Below are 16,050 nucleotides of genomic sequence, written 5' to 3' on the forward strand. Positions count from 1 at the left end.
ACAAAATGCATTTTATTGTCTTATCTTAGTGTTCACACCTGTTTTATTACCCTGTGGGAAAAATAAATCTGCCTTATATATTATGTACTTGCATGAATGTAACGACACAGCGCTTACAGTACGTGATACTATTGTATATAAAGACGGCAGCGCTCACTTTCCACAAGCTGCATCTAATGAGAAGATTACAGTTCACAATGGCTACAAGTCCAGGTGGAACTTTTCTCCCGCTGCAGTCTTCTGGAAAAAAAAAAAAAAAAAGCTTTCACCCCGTTAGGCTTCCTGTTCTGGGCATGTTATAGTAGGCCAACATTCCTTGAAAATAGCAGATCTACAAGCTCACAACGTTGAGATCAGCAATCGGCTATTTTCGGCAAAGAGATTTGGTGTAGAGGGAAAAAAGGAGGGCACCACGTACAGACCCCTAGGCCAGGGTTTCTCTAAAGTGGGCGCCACGACGCCAGTCCAGGGGTGCTGTGGAATACTTTCATATTATTTGGAGAAATAAATATGCTTTTACAGTACCTACTTGTACATTAGTCAGGCAAATGCACTCTTCCTAACATTGCATGTGTCAGGCTAGATGAAAGGGAAATATGGGCAAGTTTCTTTAGAGAACAAATAATGTTGACAGTTAACTCTTTCACTGCCAGACTTATTTCTGGCTGCGTGCATCCACTGCCAGCGATTTTTCGATTTTCTTACCTTTTCAAGTAGTCACAGAATATGTATCTCCAGTATGATCGATCCCCTGATGGTTGGTAATCGCGGGGGCTTTCACTGTGCTTCCACGAAGAAAAAAACGCCCCCATTCGCTTGTTATAGGCCGTCGAAAAAACATAAAAATCGTCTGTGGCAGTGTGGGCCTTTGGAAAAAAAGTTGTAAAAGTCAACGGTGAAGTAAAGAAAGAAAGAAGTACATTTAAGTGTTAACTGTAGATGTGCACAGAAAGCTGAACTCCTCACATACAATTCTGATGCTTCTCTCGCCGTACCCAGGGCAGGGGTTAGTTAGAGGCTCTGCTGGCCACTTGTTTAGACTCCAGAACTCCCAAAATGTTCCAGCAAATCCAACGGGTGTTCTGAGCTGAACTGGAGAGCCTCTGAATGAAGTAGTGTCAAACATACAGTATGTAGGTGACACATGTTATTAATTAGGCTGGTTGAAAAGTGCTGTTGATTAAAGGAGAGGTGTTAGTGATATGTTTTGGTTAAAACAAGTGTTAAATAGCTCTGTATTCTGATAATAAGTGTTGCTATAGAGTGTTTGTACAGAGACAGGGTCTCCTTGTCTCCACCTCTTAAGCAAACCAAATGAAATTGGTGACCAACTTTAAAATCTGTTTTCTGTTTACTAAAGAGCTGGAGAGACGGGCCCCTGTTATCAAACAGACACACTACATTACATTACAGTCATTTAGCAGACGCTTTTATCCAAAGCGACTTACAATAAGTGTATTCAACATAGGTAGGGAACGAAAACTACTAATCACCAGAAGTCTTTAGTGCATTATCTGCAAAAACAAGCAACCAAGAGTATACCTAGCGCTAAGGTAAAAGTGCAATATATCAGCCAACTATTTCCTTAAACAGATGAGACAAAATAGCTAAATCAAATGAGCATGAGCTAAAACAAATAAGTGAATCGACTAAACAAGATCCAATAAACAATCCAATAATCCAATAAACAATACAGCAATAGAAAACAAGCGTTCGTACAACTAGTTAACAACAAGTAGGTCAGGCAGAGAGGAAGGGTAGTGTTTCCTGAAGAGGTGAGTTTTCAGCCTGCGGCGAAATATGGGCAGTGACTCTGCTGTCCTAACATCAGTGGGAAGTTCATTCCACCACTGTGGGGCCAGAACAGAAAAGAGTCGTGACCGTGTGGATCGGCCAGAAGGACCCTTGAGTGACGAGGCAATCAGTCGCCCCGAGGTGGCAGACCGAAGTGGTCGGGCAGGGGTGTAGGCATCGACCATAGCCCGGAGGATAATGATTATGATATGATTATGATGATTATGAATGATAATGATAATGATTACTATCACAACAATATAGAGCTTTCACTTGTTAACAAAACCGCATTTTGTTTACACCACCTTTTAATGGCAACAATTTTGTCTGGCAGAGAAATAGCCCAGAATATGCTCTCTTACTGCGGCCATTTCAGCCTCAAGTGTGTTAGTGCCGGGTTTCTCTTTCATCCCTTCAATACAGTGAATGCTGCGTTTGATGAGTTTATCTCATAGCTGACAGGCTGTGCATTTCTGTAGGCACAATGTAATTCAGGTCATCATGCATGAGGTCCAAGCAGTGATGGAATACATCCTCACATTTATAGTATAAATACCACAAATGCAGAAATACTCTGTTACGACTAAAAGTCTGGTATTCAAAATTGACTTGAGTAAAAGTACAAAAGTATTGCCATCAAAATATATTGAAGTACTTATTCTGCAGAAAGTCCCATTTCACAAGTTTTCAAAATGTATACAAATCTTTAGAAAATTAGCTGATCTACAAGCTTGGGCTCTGGAATCGAACCCACGACTCGCTGTCAGGCTCCATTAGAGCCGACATGTGGTATGCGCGCCTTAACCGCTAGGACAGCTGCGCCCCGTGGCACGCTCATTTGAACAAATGTTCGATACCTGTTGATGCAGATCCTGAGCATCTGAGGTAGCTGGCAGCATACTCCAAACAAAGTTTCAGAAGGTCAATAAGAACACAATTACAACATTGCGGAGCAAACAAACAGACACAGTGCCTTGCAGAAGTTCGTTTCGGCATTTCTTGCACCTCATGCGAACATGTGATTTATATTGTTATATTTTCACAGTCTGCTAGCAACATGCCAGGGACAATTCTGAAAGAAAGGTAGGCTGAGCTGATGCGGTTAGGAGGAACACAACTCTACAGCCTCTATATGAGGGGATACAAACACAACTATACAGCAAATAATTTATGGAGATAGCATACGCATTGTTCACTGTGTCTGTCGCCAGAAATGGCAAAATCTCCGAAACAAATGATGTCAAAGCGTGTCGGCGGTCAATGGAAACAAACAGCAAGAGAAGTGTGGTAAAAAAAATCACTGTTTCAGTGGAGCCTCAGCCAGTATTAACCGGTTTTGTCCTCAGAGTGCTTTGTTAGTTTCAGCAAGACCTGCCGAGGCAGAAAGAAGTTAGAAGTTGTTTGGCGTACATGCTGCCAGCTTAACTTTGTTTGATTCTGTAGGGATGGACTGTATTACTGAAGGACTGGAAGTGAATAACCCCACCGCTATATCGTCGCTGTCGGGCAGAAAACCTCTTATCTCCATATTCTATAGCTTTTTGTGTTTTTTTTCGTGATCTGAAAAAGAAACACCTGATTTGCTACCCAACGTTACATTTGAGCCATCACTTGTGAACGCAATCAAATGTTTTAGACGGTAGTGATCATCAAAACCATGTGTATATTCAAACAGTCAAACACAGGGCTTCCCAAACTTTTCTATGCCAACAAGGTAACCATGGCTGCAGCCCCCCTATTGTGAAATAGCCAATCTACAATTTCTGAAATCATTGACAAAAAAATGGCAATTTCAGAAGAAATTGGTCGACGTGAATGTCAAGCCCCATCCGATTGGAATAAGCCTTGTTCATTTGTGAAGGTCCACCTCGAAAATGAGATGATGCATCTCAAGGGGTCCTTATAAAAAAAGGTACAATACATGCCCATAATGGGGACGCCAGGGGTGAAAGTGGATGACTGGCACAATAATCGTATAAATTGAATGTGAGTTGAAATGAAATTTCTGTGGTCTAACAGGCAGCTGTGTCCCAATTCAGGGGCTGCATTTTTCAAAGGCTGCATTTTGACGGCTGATTACATCACAGCGGCGCTACACCGGGGCTGTCCCATTTCAAATGCTCCTTCAAATGCAGCCTTGAAATTCATGGAAAGAAGACATCCTTTGAGATAGCCAAGCATCCAAGAATTAATTTCACACCAAGACAGCTGCAGCAATAGTGGAGGTGAACATTCGCAACTATAAGATAGTTTTTTGTGGGAATTTAGTTGTTCAAAATACTTGAAAAATGTCTCGGAGGTTTTCTCAGATGTGCGGTCCCGCTAGATGAGACAGCCGGCATGCCTCGCCAGCCAGGCGTTAAGCGCTCATGTACCTCGTCGAGAGCAGCCTTTTTGTCGACAAGTCCTTTTATAAGTTTGCCGCTGGCTCTGGTGTACATGTAGTGATTAAACAGGAGATATCATTCTTGGGTACATCAAATCTTTGGTTTCAATTCATCTTTGGAATATTAGACTAGAGCTACTTACCACTGTTCACTGTGCCACTTCCGTGCGCGCGCACACACACACACACACACACGCACACGCACACGCACACACACACACACACAGGGGAGATCGGGGAGATTCTCATTACCACACTAACACCTTTTACAATTTCAGTTTAACACAGATGAATGAACTAAGGTTAATGTAATGGAAGGTGTGGGCTAAGGTTTAAAATCTTTCCAAAGAAAGTTTTTATGGTATTATCTCTATAAAAGATGATGTGAAAAACAGATACCCAGGTGGCATACACTGTACAAACCCAGACCTTCACGGTCATGTGGTTTACACACTCTGCAAAGGTTTGAAAACTCTCCAACCCTGGAAGAAATGGTCGAAAACCCCAGAAACAAGCCTCTCTCCAACTCAGTCGATCAATGTGTTCGGCTGAAAGATGTTTGCTGCGGGGGTGCTGCTTTTCAAGACTTCATTAAACCTAAGGCCAATTCAATCATAGCAAGAGATCAGAAGCCTCTCTACAGTATGTTTATTTTAAGCTATAACCTTTCTAAGGCAAGGCTGCAGGATGGGAAAAAAGAAGAAGAATGGCATTGTGTGCGTGCATGGATGCACAGGCTGGCGTGTGCGCGCCTACCAGACGCATTGCATTACTTTCTTTACTTTCGTTGTCTTTCTTTGAAAGACAACGCCAAAGCATGTTTTGTGCTCCAGTACTTTGTTCCTGCTTGCATGCTGTATTGTTAGTTGTGCCACAGTGCAGGTCTGAAGGTGTCCTCTGGGCCTTTTTAAAAAAAAGATCAAATCTGACTGCCATTGTAGATTAACCTGGGAAACAGGAACATTTTCGTGGCAGGATCATCAGACAGTTTTCCTGGGCCTGGGATCAAATCCCACCAGTGCGTAGTGATGTGTGCCTCCCAACAGTGCATGTTGTCCTGTTCCTTCCATCAATTCATGCTGTCCTGTTTCTTCATCAGTCCATGCTACACTGTACCTCCCACCAGCGCATGCCGTCTTCTACATCAGTGGTTTTCAAACTTTTCATGTCAAGGACCCCCGCATTGACACAGGTTAGCCCACAGACTCCCATTCGAAAATATATGCTATGGACCCCCATAAGAGAAGATTTTTATAGCTATAGCAGTGATTCTCAACCATTTTAATTTCAACGGCCTCCCAGTTTGATATGCATTAGGCTACGGACCACCATTTGTACACTCACAGACACAAGAAGGGGTCCATTTGGTTCCTTACTATCAATCATTTGGCTGGGGACCCCCTAGAACGCCCTCAAGGACCCCTGGCGGTCCCTGGACCCCACTTTGAGAACCACTGGCACCAAAAAACAGCACAAAAAAAACCGCATTGGACACTCAGGTTCAAGGACAGCATGTACAGTAGGGGAGACCTTCATTAATACATTCCGTGGGTGATTACAGCTTCACCCAGCTGATGACTACCGGTACTCAGATGGCGATGAGGAGCATTCGTGGGTGGGGGGGGGATTGGGTGTCTGTTACAGGTGAAGTGTCTTGCTCAGGGACACTTTGACAGGTCAGGTACAGACATTTTTGTTTTATTATTATTATTATTATTATTATTATTATTATTATTATTATTATTATTATTACCAGACGGCCTCTGCACCCACTCAGACTGTAAATGAAGCCTATCTTTCTATATCTCTTCCGAAAAATGGACCAGGAAATGAATGCTATTGGTTGGGACTAGAGCGGGGGTGGGAATTAATGCTATTGGTTGTATAGCGTGTCAATCAAAATCATCACAAGGTAGCCACGCCCCTCCTACAATGTTCCCTACTTTATCATACATTTTAAAATAAATGGGACCATAATTTACCAAAACGCACATCATGGTGATTGAAAGAGGACTTTAAAACTAGCGACTGGAAGCATATGGTATTTGACGATGTTTATTACAGTAATAAAATCAAGTGTAAAGTTCGGCAAAAACCCATCCACTTGGATAGAGCCGAACTGCTTCTGACACCAGCAGGGGTGAAACGGCGAGACTACAGGCCATTCATATGAACTGTCACTTCCTATATAGCCTCAATTGACAAGCCGGATGCTAGCCCCTTGGTGTAAAAGCAGTCCCCTCAGCAGATGGGACGGCCAGGCGTGTGGGGGGAGTGCAAGGGCAAGACCACTTTGGTAGAGGTTTGGGTTGTGTATTTACCTTGCCATGATGTAACTCCAAAGGTGGACAAGAAATAAAAAATAATTGTTCCATTGATTATAAATTGATAATTCAAAATATGCTCCTCATTGACTTACATTGTACGCTGAAACAGCTCTCAAAGTCACTATTTTAGCACGTAAACGAACACAATCAAAGCTAATTCAGACAATATAGAACATCACCAAACCCAGTACTGTTTATTTTTTTAATAAAAATGTCAACTTCCTGCTGATTTTACTATTTGAAGATCCGGATCCGGATCCACGGATCCAGTCCTGGTTTTCTTCTTCATAAAAATAGCAAAATCAACAGGAAGTTAACATTTTTATTAAAAAAAAAAAACAGTACTGGGTTTGGTGATATTCTATATTGTCTGAATCAACTTTGTTTGTGTTTGTTTATGTGCTAAAAGAGTGACTTTGAGAGCTGTCAATGAGGAGCATATTTTGAATTATCAATTTCTAATCAATGGAGCAATTATTTTAGATTTCTTGTCCACCTTTGGAGTTACATCATGGCGAGGTAACTACACAACCCAAACCTCTACCAAAGTGGTCTTGCCCTTTAACGTGCCAGGCCCCGCTCATTCATGCATGCACATGAGTCACGGCAGTACTCGAGTCAAAGTATTGGAGATACTTTTTTATTGACATACTGTATCAGGTATCCATCCGACAGAGACGACATACAGTATTAACCCTTTAAGACCTGAGGCTATTCTTAAAAATGTTTTCTAAATCCTAACAGTTTTTTTGAAAAAAATCCAAAACATTTTTTTTCAAGATTTTTCAAAAATAGCAGATCTACAAGCTCATAGCGCGGCACTCTGTGCCGCGCTATGAGCTTGTATATCTGCTATTTTTGAATAGCCAAAGAAATCTAAAATGACATAGATGCGTTCCAGGTCTTAATGGGTTAATAAGTGAAAGTTGCTCTGTCAAATTTGTTAATGAGTTAAAGTACTGAAGTACTTGCTTGTAAGAATACGTAAGTATTCAAAAGAACAAATTAGAAATTACATTTATTAATTTTTTTTTATTTGCTATTTGAAATAGGCGTCAAAAGTACAATATTAGTGTTCAAAATGTTGTGGAGTGAAAGTCATAAGTATCCAAAAATACAAATACTCAAGTAAAGTACAGATACTCACTCAAAATGTACAGTAGGCTACTCAAGTAAATGTACTACAATACACGTCCACCACTGAATCACTGGGTCACATACGGTAGCTATTCTAGTTCTGCCGTAGGCGTAATCTCAGTGCAATACATTTTTAACAACTACATTAATGCAGCATCACCTCGTACGCACGCGATTCGTGTTTGGCCCTGCTCTCGTGCGGCCAACATCGTTATTCCCCTTCTCCTTCTGGGCCTCGGAGTGAACAGTGAGAATTAAGGAGCATGCACTGCATGTAACTACATAATATCAAATTGTGATATTATTGTGAAGATGTATGTGACCTTGAATATGCATAGTGGAATAGACACAGGATTTTCATTTTAGAAACATATGTTGTTGGGTCAAGAACACTCTAAATAAATTATGCACGCGCGTGTGCACACACACACACACACACACACACACACACACACACACACACACTACAGCTTTGTGTCCCTTATGTAGCGAATGCTCCTGCTCTACATGCTAATCAGCAGTGGTGGAAAGTAACTAAGTACATTTACTTAAGTACTGTACTTAAGTATAATTTTAAGGTATTTGTACTTTACTTGAATATTTCCAATTTCCAATACTTTTACTTCTACTCCACTACATCTCGGAGGCAAATATTGTACTTTTACTCCACTACAATTGTTTGAAAACTTTAGTTACTAGTTACTTTGCAGATATAAATTATGATATTATAAAACATACATTAACCACTTTAGCCCTATTTTATACCTAGGCTATTTGAAAATAGCCGATCTACAAGCTCACAACGCGTCGCATCGCGACGCGTTGTGAGCTTGTAGATCTGCTATTTTCAAACATTTAGTACTTTTACTTTTGGTACATTAAGTACATTTTGATGCCAATACTTTTGTACTTTTACACAAGTACATTTTTACTTTTTACTTGTAACAGAGTACTTCTACATTGCAGTATTGATACTTTTACTTAAGTAAAACATTTGAGTACTTTTTCCACCACTGCTAATCAGGTTTCACCTGCCTCACCTGGGTTTTATGTCTTCAGGTGTTAGAGAGCAGAGCCTTCTATTAGAGAGTTGCGCCAATGAGGGGTCAGAAACGGCGTCGGTGACGTGGTTCATGTAGCTGGAAATAGTGACAAGGAGCCGTCCACTTCAATGCATTCCATGAACTTCCGGTTTAGGGATTTGTCACTATTGGCCAATGTATGTGTATGTAGAAGACCTGGCCCGAAGAAGTGAACGGAGTTGGCGTAACTCTCTAATAGATGGCACTGTTAGAGAGGAGGTGGTCAATGAGAGAACATCCTAAACTCCTCCCCTTTCTTAGTCCACTTCCTCCTGGGTGCTTCTGTGTTTATTCCTTCTAACTGATTTATGAATCTTTTTTGAGAGATTGAGAGAGTACTATCCCCGCTGACTCTCCTCCAGTTATTTTGTTCAAGGTTTTTTTATTTTATATTTTCACATACAGGTCTATATCAAAGAGTATACAAAAACAGTGAATGTATGTTACCCCTCCCACCCCCCCAAAGTTCCCGCTCCGAAAGAGCCACAACCCTGGTATCTCCTTGTACCATTAAAACAAAGGACAATACAAACAAATAAGACAATTGCAATGTAAAATGAAAACAAGTCCAAAAAAAAATTAAGTATACACAGTAGAATATATATATCATTAAAGAAAGATTTGAAATGAATTTCTCCTCCAGTTATTTAACTCTTTGTCTGTCTCCATCTTTCTTTTTCTCTGTCATCTTACCTGTCTTCCTCTCCTCTCCTCTCCTCTCCTCTCCTCTCCTCTCAGACCTGGTGGAGTCCAAGATGGTGGGCATCCTGGACATTCTGGATGAAGAGAACCGCCTACCTCAGCCCAGTGACCAGCACTTTACCGACACAGTCCACAGCAAACACAAAAACCACTTCCGCCTCACTGTGAGTGTCTGTCAGAGACCTGAATGTCTCAGAGGTTCCTCTCCTCTCCTCTCACACCAGTGTCTCACACAGAAAATAGCCGATCTGAAAGCTTGCAATGCGAAGAGCTGCGAGTGTTGTGAGTTTATTGATCGGATATTTCATGTACAAGGCACCACGTGCAAACAAGTATTAACCCATTAAGACCTGAGGCGATTCTTAGAAATGTTTTCTAAATCCTAACAGTTTTTTGAAAAAAAATAAAAAAAAGATTTTTCAAAAATAGCAGATCTACAAGCTCATAGCGCGGCACTCGGAGCTTGTATATCTGCTATTTTTGAATAGCCAAAGAAATCTAAAGTGACACAGATTCGTTCCAGCTCTTAATGGGTTAAATCAAGCTTGATATTTTGGGAGATTGATTGGTAAAACCGGCGGTTCGATACAAACCTGATGAACAAAGCAGTTATAGATATTCCAGAATTGTTTTGTCAGAATGATAGCATTTATTAGTATTGTTTTATTTTTTCATAGAGCTCAAGAATATAATGGTTGCAAATGTGTGTGTGTGTGTGTGTGTGTGTGTGTGTGTGTGTGTGCATTTGTACCTCAGATACCCAGGAAGTCAAAGTTGGCGGTCCACAGGAACGTCAGAGACGATGAAGGCTTCATCGTCAGACACTTTGCAGGAGCTGTTTGCTATGAGACGGTACTTTAAACACAAATCCTCTCTTCTGGGGGTCCCTGGCACAAAACATTGTGGGGTCCCTGGCACGAAACAGTTTGAGAACTACTGCTACAAAGAACACAGCTGGCCGTGATCACGGGTGGGAAGCCGGGTGGGGATGGCAATCTCTCTCGCTGCACTAGAGAAAGAGAGAGATTAGTTTGTTTGTTTGTATTCCGCAGCAGTCATGTGGAATGGGTTCCCTGCAGGCATCAAGTCGCTATAGCTTTTAAGTCCTCCTTAAAGAGTTTCCTGAATACCGGTTGATCCTGATTTTAATTGTATTTATGGCAGTACTTGAGTCAAAGTAGAGCTACTCTTGGTCAAATATTACTCAACCTCAAGTGAAAGTTGCTCTGTCAAATTTGTACTTACACTTCATACCTCATAACTCAGAGAGTTTACAAATGGAACCACAAGTGGACCCGTAAGGGTCCATTTGTACACGATCAGAGTTACAGACCTTCAAAGGGTCCATTTGGTTCCTAACTTTGGTCCCACTCCCCCCCTGAAAATCATGTTGTTTGATTGGTTAATGACTTTTTGAAGCTTACCCGTGAAAATCCAGGTAGTTTCTTGCACTCTGCATATCTCCAAAGAATTAATATTGATTTTTAAAACTAAAATCTGGTCTTCAGACATGCATTCACTGAATACCGGTTGACGCAGGCCACGCAACTTGGCCCGGGGTGTGACGTCACATGCCGCACGCCAATCAGAGCCTCATTAAAGACAGGCATTGGTCAATGAGAAAGTATGCAAGAGGGTTGAGTTGATACAAAACAAGTGAACAGTTTAAAGGTTCTCTTGGTCTCTTTCTCTTATGATTATGATTATGATTATGATTATTACTATTATTATTATTATTGTTTACTATTTGCTTTGTTATATCATGTAAAGCCGCGACCACATTTGTGTAAAATGCTGATTCTGATGACAATTCTGAAAAACGATAAAAAAATGCACGGGCCTGTGGTGCAGTCGTTCAGTCAGACCATGGTTATACTGTCATGCAGGGTTGCCAGATCTGCTTATTATAATTTCCCCGCAAGATTTTATTTGAAAATAGCCCATCTACAAGCTCACAACGCGTCGCAAGCATGTAGATCTGCTATTTTCAAATAGCTGATGTATATGTTAAAGTGCTCATGTGGCCCATAGTCGCTTCTTTTGGGCTGGTTTTCCTAGACCTGATTGCTTGTTTCTCTCACAGAATCTGGCAACACTGCTGTCATGTTACAAGGACAAGCTGTACCATAAACAACAGCTATCAGGCCTAGGAGAGACATCTTGGCTCTCACGTGTCGTCATGTATCATAGGGCACAGAGATGAACAACAAAAGATGAACAACATAATGTACTGAGAGTACATTGTGTAATAAGGTTACATGTAACCAATTATAATAACGTAATTATGAGTTCTTCTATACACTAGAGGGACTGGGACCCGCCTATCTCTCTGACTTAGATCCCTTGCTGCTGGTTTATTGAAAGTTAAGATCAAAACACAGAGGCAATCTGGGGCAGCACTTCTGAGGAGGGGGGAAGGGAGGTGGGGGGGAGGGGTCCTTTTGTTTTTGTTTAGGTTTGAGTGTACATATTTGGAATATAAAGGCAGCCTTGGTTGTGAATATACGTTTTTTTTTCTTCATATTCTTTTTATTTTTGAAACGAAAACACAGGCATTCCTCAATTATGACCCTAATCTGTGGAATACATTACCTCAAGAAAGGGAGGCAAGCACAGTCAACATCTTTAAGCATCGGCTGAAAAGCTTTTAATTAGCATCTTATGAGGTGATTCTATTGTATATTATATCTTTGATCTCTGCCCCTACAGTATGCTATTTGTAGTGACTGCATTGTTCAGCAGTCAGTTAGCCAATGTTGTTTTTTAATATTTATTTTACAGTGCTTTGAGCTGCATGTCTATGTGTGTAAAGTGCTATGAATAATGTTCTCTATCATTCTCATTCTCTAGATTAAGTTTGTGGAGAAGAACAACGACGCCCTCCACATGTCCCTAGAGTGCCTGATCAGTGAGTCCAAGGACCGCTTTGTGCGGGAGCTCTTTGAGAACCTCACCAACAGCCGGGACGGCAAGCAGAAGGCCGGGAAACTCAGCTTCATCAGCGTCGGAAACAAATTCAAGGTGAGCGGTAAAAAAAACTTCACACAAGCTGGGAGGTCGATAAGCCACATATAAAGAGAAAAAAAAGTTTTATTAGCAATCTTTTCCAAGTAAGTTTTATCACATCTCTACACTCCTTCATCGTCAGCTTTTGTCTTTGTCGATTGAAGTGTCCTTTTCACACTGAATACGACACTTTGTTTTTAAACGAAAGAAATTTCACTTACACCCGCTTTAACTCTACTGTTAAAATAAAAGCATAAATGTCTTAAATGAAAGGTGGGGTGCAAATGAAAATATAAACTCTACTTCAGTATAAAGGAAATAATTCCAACATAGGGTAGAGTCGAATGAATCAATGTATTTATTATACAATAAACGAGAGCTCTCGGAGAATGCCTCATGCAGCCTCCCGATTGTCAGACATGTGTCTCCTTTATACACAACAAGAAGAGAACACAAATAGCTGGAGGTGTGGTTTAATGGACACAGTCATACATGGCTCTATTTAGAAATAGTTATTCTGACAGGATACCAACAGGTGAGAACATGGTTTATCTACTACTAATAGACCTGCAGAGTGAGCAAACGTCCTTTCTGTAGAAGGCTCATATAATCACAGGGAAAACAGTGTAGTATTCATATAAATTCTATTATAGGGGGAAAAAAGTATACTACTCTGTTGTCTACAACAATGGATAACCCCAGGAAGGAGACTTCATACTTGCCGTCAGAACCAGCACATGAAAGCAGTGTAGCATGCAGACAAGAGAGGAAGCTATGAATGGGTTTAGTAGAAACATTAAAGTCTTTGTAAGGACCTTGTGCCTCACCCTGCCGGCCAGAGTGTTTACCGTGCGCACGTTGACCTAATTGTGATGCATGCTGCTGCATCACAATTAGGTCAGAAGCCAGGGTGCCCTGGGTTCAGAATCGGATCCGGTTTGTGACTTGTGCACAGCACATGTTCGTGCACATCTATCTTCCCTGTGTCTTCACTGTACTGTCAACGAGGCAGCGTTATCATGTGCGTCACTCTGCTCTATCATGTCCTCCAGAAATGCATGTCTTCAGGGGAGTGGGCTTTACTTCATGCTCACTCTGAGATAGCACTATGGTTCACATTTTCACGTCAAGGACCCCCTAATTCATATGTATTTGCCCGTGGACCCCCATCTGAAATTATTTTGTGCCAGAGACCCCCAGAAGAGAATATTTGTGTTTCAAGATTATTATTATTATTATTATCTTTAATAGCTGAGCTTGTTGGATTGGCTATTTTTGAAAACCAAAGTGTATAATAGAGTTATAGTGGTTAAACCGATTGGGATGCTAAATTAACAACATTTTCTGGGGACCCCCTGGAACCCCCTGGGGACCCCTTGGGTTCCCCAGACCCCACTTTGAGAACCACTGGTCTATGGCAGGGGATTTTAAGCCACAGGCCGGATTGGGCAAAGTTGTGCATGCACAAACGCTTGTGTGTCCTCCCACACCTTTCAGTTTGTTTCAACCTGCTCTCATGTGTCTCAGTCTCTGCTATAACTGCAAAGTTATAGCAGAGTTTCACTGTATGACTTCTTCTTTGTTTCTTATGAAGAATATTAATTAGAAAGCATTACTTTTATGACTGGTACAGTCGTAGGCTACATGCAAGTTGTGATGAGAGATTAAAAAAGAAACATTGCTGTTCTTTGGATACGATTTTTGGTAGCCCCTTGTCCATGAATAGCCATAGCCATTTGGAATTGAACATTAGCAAACCCAAAACGTAGAATTGATTAAACAAATTGCTTTCAGTAATCAAACTTGGACAATGAACAAAGCATCTGATGTTTATGAAGTTATCACATTTACAATAATAAAATGGTCAGGAAATGCCCATCTATCTCAATGTTATACACTGAATTTTCATTATGCATTTTGGTGACGCGTGTGCATTGAACAGTGTCACATTTTTTAATTACTGCCTCCGGTCACATCTGTTGGCTTTAAACAGCCTGTCAACGTCGGGTATCAGTTTTTGGGCAATTGTACAGTAATTGCCATAATGTCTTTTCTATGAAAGGCAACCCCCGAACCTGAAACATTTCAGAACCTGTGAAGCTTTGTGATTGTTTTTTGTTAACTTTTCCATAATAACCAAAACCACCCTGAAGGGGTAGGTATGTCATAAAAAAAATACAAATAAACACTCGTAAAATAAGCAAAAATTGCTGCAATGTTCGCTATTTTAGAAAACTTTTGAAAGTGTAAGTTCTGAGTTCTGGACCACCTCCTGAGCAGGTTCCCAAATTAGGTTCTAAGAACCTTTTATCAGAAACCAAGCTTGTAGTGTACGGAAACGGAACCACTGAAATACTTCACACGACATGGTTCACTTAGTTCCTGTGGTTGAAAAGGGCCAAGAGTGTCTGTGTGTGTCAGCTATGAGGGCAGTTTGAATGTGTTCACGTTCATTATGAAGAACACCTGCTGATATGTTGTACCAGAAATGCAAATCTTGTCATCTTGGGACACATCGGTGCCAGGTATTTATTGATGGAAGTCCAGACTCACAGTCTCAAACTTATTTTTTCAAAGCCGAGTTACACTGAACATTATTTAGTTCTCTCTGGAACTCTCTCCCTATGGAGATTTGCCAACCAGGTGCCACAACTGACTCTTTTAAGTCTGCACTGAAGGAACACTTGTTCAGACAGGCTTTTTTTGGCAGCTAGTTTGTTTACTTATTTGTTGATGTAAAGCGTCTTTGGGTCTCTTGAAAGGTGCTATATAAGTTTTATAATTTAATAATTTTTCATTATTTGGAGTTGCTCCTGTACATTTGATGCTCATGCAGCAAACTTAGAGAAAAGAGCGACAATTATTTCCTTCTTGAGCTGAGTGAAGTTTTGAGTGAGTGTTTTTGAAAGTCACAGCGTGATACTTTGTCCTTGTACCATGTAGTTATTCCCATGAGCACAGGCTGTAAAGAGGGGAAACGAGCTGGTTTACTCCAGTATAGTTGCATCTCCCACTGGCCTCATTTAATTTGAGAGAATGCTGTCGTAGTGTTCCGTAAGAACCATGCATGTTATTATTAAGCACATTTAAGTAGGGCTTCCAGCAACTGTCTATTATTTTCTTTGCGGGCTCTTTCGGGCATATCCTAACTTGTTGTGTTTTTTTTTGTAAATTATGCCATACTTGATCATTCTACAGCGTCACACAACAGTATGAAAAATATTTTTGCTTTTTTTTTTTTTGTATCCTGAAAAGCATCACTTTTGGACATGAGCATCTGTATTGTGGGGAAAGCTTTCACTGAAAATAGCAGATCGACCAGCTCACAACATGTGTTGTGAGCACTTGTCAATTGGCTATTTTCAGCAAAAGCTTTCCCCACAATAACAGAAAACAGAAAAGACACTAGTTTAGACCCTGAGGGACTCCGGCATAAGGTTTAAGTGGTTTATGTCGATTAGTTTGATTAACTGTTGCACCCCTACTATTAAGATCATTTAATACACTTGGTTATCCAGAGAAAGTGCAAGATCATGAAGCCAGCCATTCCCTGTTGAATAGTCCAATTTCTGCACTTATTTGAAAAGAAATAGCACAGCTCCTCTGCTCGACCAGC

General features: G+C 40.8%; 1 protein-coding gene across 4 annotated transcripts in view; it reads left to right on the forward strand.

Annotated features, from left to right (window-relative positions):
• Window positions 1-16,050, forward strand: part of LOC308102605 (unconventional myosin-VI-like) — a 181,397-nt gene that overhangs the window by 96,986 nt on the left and 68,361 nt on the right. For all 4 annotated transcript variants that reach the window (XM_080452386.1, XM_080452387.1, XM_080452388.1 and 1 more), the window contains exons 16-18: window positions 9,465-9,592; window positions 10,185-10,280; window positions 12,279-12,449. In XM_080452386.1, coding sequence (XP_080308512.1) covers window positions 9,465-9,592; window positions 10,185-10,280; window positions 12,279-12,449 — 395 coding nt within the window. The remainder of the gene's footprint in view (window positions 1-9,464; window positions 9,593-10,184; window positions 10,281-12,278; window positions 12,450-16,050) is intronic.

This window comes from Gymnoscopelus braueri (genome assembly GCF_963280865.1).
Source record: "Gymnoscopelus braueri genome assembly, chromosome: 16".
NCBI classification, from domain to species: domain Eukaryota; kingdom Metazoa; phylum Chordata; class Actinopteri; order Myctophiformes; family Myctophidae; genus Gymnoscopelus; species Gymnoscopelus braueri.